Consider the following 6,526-nt stretch of genomic DNA (forward strand, 5'->3'; position numbering starts at 1 on the left):
CTAATTTTTGAATTCTTCTACTCAGTAACTCTACACTACATACTTGTTGAATAAAAAAATATAACTAAAAGTAAATATGTGGTATAAGGCTGTTGAATTAAATTTTTCTTAATTTTTATATTGTGTTTGAAAATTCTTATACTGAAACTTGTTTTCAAATTGTAAAATTAGTGTCGAGTTAAGTGTTTTAAGTTTTTTTTATGAAGTTAGCACAAAGAAAAGTTCTACATAGAAATTTTACACTAAATACCTTCACTTAACTAATATTTAATTTGTCATTTTTATCCTTTTAACTTAGGGTGTGTTTGGCAAGTGAGAGTACTTGAGGTACTCTTACTACTATTTTTTATTTTATTATTATTTTTTACCTATTTTCTACTATTCATTACTTTTCACTTACTTTTTAATATTTTATTATTACTTTTTCATTACTTTTTTACTATTATTTACAAATATTCTCAACACTTCTAAGGTATTTTCACTATCCAAACCAAGCCTTAGGCTACGTTTGGGTACCAAAAGTACCTCAAGTACTCTCATTACCATTCTTTATTTTATTATTACTTTTCACATACTTCTTTTACTATTCATTACTTTTTAACTACTATTCATTATTTTATTATTACTTTTTCATTAATTTTTTACTACTATTCACAAACATTCTCAACACTTCTCAGATATTCTCACTACCCAAATGTAGCCTTAATGTTTAAATATGTGTGTATTTACATAAAATGAAAGAAATTACAAATTATATGTTGATTAAGTGAATATGTGTGGTATAAGGTTTTTTTGTAAAATTTCCGTTAAAACAAAACAAGAAAAAAATTAAAATTATGATTGAAGTTTGAGAACAACCTTTTTTCAAGTAAAATGATAATATTGTTTTTTTATATATATAGATTGGATAGAGACAAGGTGAAGTTGGAAAATTAATTCGAAATTCAACAAAATTTTATTTCATTTAAATTTTAAAATCTCTATAATCCGTTTCAACAATGTTTTTATCTTCAACGCAATCTTATCTTGCGCACAAAAGATCCTCTTATTGAAATTATTTAATTTCATACATTTTTTTAATCAATTATGATACTGCTTTTGTAAAACTGACCACTGAATAGGGCGCCGTTCTAGTATATGAATCGATGGTGGCGTCCCATCAACTCAATAAAGCTTTCAGCTCCATCATCAGCCTCTAAAACTGACCCAAGGAAACCAAAAGGCCCCATTTTTCTCAGACGAAAAGGATAAGCTGAAAATCTCTGGATTGTTTCTGTGATTTTGGTTCTGGTTCACGTGTCTGGGTGAAAGAAATGGCAGTTGTGTGTGTTTTAGACAGCGACAACGAAGATAGCGCCAACGATCGAAACATTTCGGAATTGATTTCTAGATTAAGAACCGCTTACCGGACGAAGGATTTCGACCGAGTCGAAGAGATTCTGGTATCCAGAGAAGTAAACTTGAAGAGGGAGCTCAATAAGCAAAAGTGCGAGGTTGAGCTTTGGAAGAGGAGGTTTGAAGAGTTAGGGATTAGAGTTTCTAAATTGGAGGAAGATACTGCAATGCTGATGGATATGGGGCCTCAGGTTTCAAAGAAATGTGGCGATAACGCGTCGGTAAAGGAGGAGAAGTGTTGTGAAAAGGGGAGAGTTGAAAATGGGACTAATACTGTCGACGTGAGCATTCAGGATAATGGGTTTGATTTCGACGAAAATACGAGTGTAGCAGCCAGTGCAGGCCTTAATTTGCGTTCGCCCACTAAAACAGATGGGGATTTGCAGTGTGCAGGTATTTCCGTATTAGAGAGTTAATATATCTTCACAGGTGCACATATCCCTTGCTCCTTAAGTGACCCTCTCCGAATTTTCATGTATAGGTTTGCTTTTATGTTTGTTTGGGATTAAACTTATAATTGCGCAAAACAATTGGTGCTATGCTCAAATGTTTCATAGACTGTACCAACACGGAGATAAGGCGGTTTCTGACGTGCTTATAACATGTCATATATTCCATAAGAAAGCATAAATTTTTTTTTTTGACAAGTAATAAGATATTTTACTGATATAAAGGAAGGCATAGCCCAGGCCATAAGAAAGCATAAATGAAAAAAGAAATTTAAAAATGTAAACAGTCGTGTTAAATAATTTCTAATTATCATCATACAGTGAATTTTCTTGGTTGAGAATCTCTTGATGGCTGTTTACACCTCTACCTGTACAAGTATTGGTCCTACCCTTTTAGCCTAAACAAATGTAGTAACGAAAAGAATGACCATATGATTAGCATCATATGCAGAATTCCCGAAATGCCTTGTATTATAGATTGATAATTGAAATGTTCTCCAGAAAAAAGGATAATACATGGATAATGTGGTAAGATTTACTTTGAAGCTGTGCTTTTTGCAGCTTAGTGAGGAAAAGAGTAGCAATGGGATTTAGAAAGCTGATTAATAGAAATGAGCCGTGGGAATTGACTGAGCCAAAGTAGTAGAAATTAGCTTTTCTGTGGGTGAAGGTTTTTGGTAAATTGATGTAGGACTTTATGGCAGTATGAATTTTTGTATGGCAGTATGCATTAGGGTGATGTGGGATCTCTAGCTCCATCTCACGTTTGTTTTCATGTGCAGAAGCACTATAGATGATTTCAGTTGTCACTGGCTGGTGTTGTTAGTAGGTAATGGGTCGTCAATTTGTAATAGATTTTAATACCTTTCTCCATTGGTCTTTTGTAATTGATTTCAATGGATTGAACATCCATGATTTTCGTGCATCACTGGACACCCATGCTTAGGTGTCACTCTTGTATATGTCCCGTGTACTTGGGCTATGTATGCACTATCATCAATAAAACTCTTGTTTACCAATAAAAAAAAAGTCATTGATGTCAATTGATTTGCTTCCCTTTCCCAGTTGCTCCCCTAGCATTGTCCATATGGTCTGATGGTGTGAAAAATGCCCTTTTATTATGAGGGTTCTCTACCTTAGTAAGGATGGGTGTTGCTGTGGTGGAGTTATCATTTTTTTTTCTTTGTGTTTTTCCTAATAAGTGGAGTTGTCAATTACTTATAAAAAAAAAAAAAAAAAAATCAGTGGAGTTTGTTTTTTTGATAAGTAATAATATTATATATATATATATATATATCAATAGGAGTAACCAAGTACACTGTACGTATACAAGAAAAACACCTAGCCCATACAAGAAAGCCCCTAATGACCCGAAAGCCCATGAAAACCTACCCAAAATACACCAAGCCCAAATTGGAAAACTATCGATACACCTCCCCCACCCCATCCCCTACATCCCACTACGAGAACGTCTTCACAAAGCCCTCCCTTTAGCCTTCCCTCGACTTGAGCTAGCTCTCGTAGTATCGTAGTTGATTGCCCAAGAAAGATTATTTAACTCTCTGCTTTTCTTAAACTTAGATTTGGTTTCAAGTGTGTGGCTTGCTTTTATTTCAGTGAGTAGAGCTTTAAATTGGTCTTCATATTCTCCCTGCTCTCCATATGAAAGTCCCAGGGTTTGTAGAAACCCATTAACTTTATTCAGAATCCAATCCGCTGTTGAACCCGCTATATCGTTAATCGGAGGAAAAAATCAGTGGAGTTATCAATTTGTAAAGGGTAGAGTACTTTTTTTCAAAATGATTCATTGAGATCAAACTTGTGATAAATCAATTGCTGTAGTTTTCAAGCTTATCAAATTGTTTCCCATCCATAGTTGACCTTAGTTGTTACATTCACTATTGTTTAACCTTGTATTTTCTGTGCCATAGCATGTCACGCCAGTTACCATGATTGCCCTAAATTAAGACCTTATTTGTATGCTGAGATGAGATGAAAAATCTGTAAATAGTAATGAAAGGTTTGTGAATTAGTAGTGAAATGATTCGAGCTAAGATGTTTTATGGGATTATGGGAAATGAGAGAGAAAAAATTAAATAAAAATATTATAAAGTTAAAATATTGTTAGAATATAATTTTTTAATATAATTTTTATTTTGGGATTTGAAAAAGTTGAATTATTTTTTATGTTTTGTTTGGAAGTTTTGGAAAGTTGTAATAATTAGGTAATGATTAGATGAAAAAGTTGAAAATTTGAAATTGAAAAGTATTTGTATTTGAGTGATGTTTGGACGTTGAGATAAGATGAGATTTCTCATCTCATTTCAACATCTAAACCAGCCCTAAGATTTTCTAGCTTTAGGTTGTGCGTTAGAAATACTAACACAACCTAAAATTAATAAATCTACGGTACGTGTTTGTTGTCCATGTAGAAGTTGTTCTGGTGCTTGCTAACCAGAACTTCTAGGTACATCAAGTTAATGGAAAAATAAACTTATCTTATAAGTTTCCTAATCTTTAATATTTCCACAAGTAGGAGATGCAGTGTCTATGTCATTTCCATTTTGTTTTAACAAAACTCATGAGATTGAGTAGTTTTATTTTTCTCTAAGATCAATTAACCCCAAGGGGTGGCATAATGGTCTTGGGGCGAGCCATATAAAGTGGAGGTCATAGTTTGGAGCTCCACATTCACACTCTTGGGGTAATTAGACTAGGGGAATTTTCCCTTGAATTACCTGAGGTGCATTTGCAGAAAATTCCTTGTCAAGGGCCTGTGCACCCTCAGAATTTATTAAAACTTTTTCTGGACACTTGGTGCTTATAAAAAAAGATCCATGGTTTTATAATACACCTTAATACGCTTCAGAAACCATTGATTTATAAAAAATTTGTTGTTTTAATTTTAAGCCATGGCTTGTGAGTACTGAATTAGGTTTTCCCGATGCATGTACTGTTCTCATGTATTTTAAAAACCTAGATTTAAGAAAATTGGTAGCTTCCAAACTTGTGCTGTACAATTTAATTGACATTGACTCATATCTCGGTAATACTGTACTCATTTCTCACATGCCAGCTCGTCCAACATCTGCATCAAGAGCCATTGTTGACATCTTTGATAGTGATGATGATCACGCTCCAGGAGGAATTTTGTGCAGAGAAGAAAACAAAGACCTCATAGACAAGGTGATCTCCAGAATGCTTAAAAGAAAACAAACTTCATGTGTAAGTGAGAACTTAAATGGTGGTGATCATGAAGGAGATGATGATATATGTCCAACTAGTAAACGAAAGATGAAGCGGCAACAAGAATTGATTCGTGATACTGATGGTTCTCGTGCCAATCATTGCTCGGATTCAACAGCTTTTTCTGGTAGTCAAAATGTTAATAAACTTATTAGCTCATCAAGGCAGGATGTAATTGAGAACATGAATGGTGGTATTCACAAAGTGGGAGGTAATATATTTCGAACTAGTACACGAGATATGAAGGAAGAAGAAGAATCGATTCGTGATATTGATGATTGTCCTGTGAATTGTTGCTCAGCTACTGCAGTCTCTTCTGGTTGTAAAAATGTTGATAAACTTACTAGTTCATCAAGACAATGTGAGGAGAAAATGAAGACTGTTCATGCTTCAAGAAATCTTATGCATGAACTTGTTTTGGAGGGGGATAGTGACAGCAGTTCCAGTTCATCTGATAGTGACGATGAGTTTATTAGTTCGAGAATTGCAAAATTAAAAAGAAAATGGAGGGTTTAACAAATTTGATGCACTCAGGTATGACTAGAAATTTTGCTGTTTGGATTACATGGTTTTTTTTTTTTTTTTGAATTTTTTTATTGGTGGATTACACGGTTATAAACAGCTTTTGCAAGATGCATCTTTGAACAAGACTAGATTAAGAAGATTTGAGTCAGTCAAAATCATGCATGGAAAAAAGAAGATTTTTGAACGTTAAGTTGAGCAATCTACTGCTGTAATTTAGTTTATGATCATGAAGTCTGCCATGCATTTGGCTGCAGGGGAACTACTTTTGTGGAGTTTTTTTGTGGATGGCGATCCTCAAGGGAACCCAAAGAAATCGGTTAGAGTTGGAGAACAGGACCAGAAAAATAATTCTGACTGTAAAGGACTAGCTATTGATCACTGTAAGCAATTATTTGAGACTTACCAGAAGAGGAACATTTCTTCCTATCATCATATGAATGTGCAGAAGTAGATGATACGAGATGGTGATATTTTGTATTTTGTGGTTCTGAATCCATTTGTTGCTGGATTATCAAATGTAAAGACATTTGCAACATATCCTGATAACAGCAGATTCAGCGAGAACAAAAGACACCCTTCTTGTTTCTTGATGCATAATTAATTAATGTTGATGTGGATCTTGTTTTTAGGCTTGTAGGATACCATCAAAATTTAGTGATTTTTCAACCACACACTCACACACACATGTATATAAAGGTTATAGATTTCTGGCTTGGCATTCATTTCATCAGCCAATATCTTTTATTATCCAACTCTTACAGTTCCAGCTGGATATGGCCATCATGAAGATGAAATATTTATGCTGGTTTTTGTGTTCTTTGTACTCGCCAACTCACGGTCGGTGAATTGCATAATTGTGCATTTTTTTTTTCTTTTTTTTTTTTAAATATAGTTTTCAGATAAGGTTATAA

The 6,526-nt window shown here is 33.9% G+C and overlaps 1 protein-coding gene across 2 annotated transcripts; it reads left to right on the plus strand.

Moving 5' to 3' along the window:
- Positions 1-1,182: 1,182 nt before the first annotated feature.
- LOC121235783 lies at positions 1,183-6,243 on the plus strand. 2 transcript variants are annotated; one of them, XM_041132193.1, is made up of 4 exons: positions 1,183-1,788; positions 4,921-5,301; positions 5,392-5,624; positions 5,870-6,243. In XM_041132193.1, the coding sequence occupies exons 1-3, from the start codon at positions 1,314-1,316 to the stop codon at positions 5,604-5,606; spliced, it is 1,071 nt and encodes a 356-aa protein (XP_040988127.1). In that variant the 5' UTR covers positions 1,183-1,313; the 3' UTR covers positions 5,607-5,624; positions 5,870-6,243. The 2 variants fall into 2 exon arrangements, with proteins under 2 accessions (XP_040988127.1, XP_040988126.1); XM_041132192.1 differs by having other exon boundaries at positions 4,921-5,624.
- Positions 6,244-6,526: the final 283 nt, after the last annotated feature.

The sequence above is a fragment of the Juglans microcarpa x Juglans regia genome, chromosome 6D (genome assembly GCF_004785595.1).
Source record: "Juglans microcarpa x Juglans regia isolate MS1-56 chromosome 6D, Jm3101_v1.0, whole genome shotgun sequence".
Taxonomy (NCBI): domain Eukaryota; kingdom Viridiplantae; phylum Streptophyta; class Magnoliopsida; order Fagales; family Juglandaceae; genus Juglans; species Juglans microcarpa x Juglans regia.

Coding starts and splice junctions, on each gene's coding strand:
- LOC121235783 (XM_041132192.1), top strand. CDS start 1,314: ATGGCAGTTGTGTGTGTTTTAGACAGCGACAACGAAGATAGCGCCAAC. Junction 1,789..4,920: donor TGGGGATTTGCAGTGTGCAG/GTATTTCCGTAT, acceptor CTCACATGCCAG/CTCGTCCAACATCTGCATCA.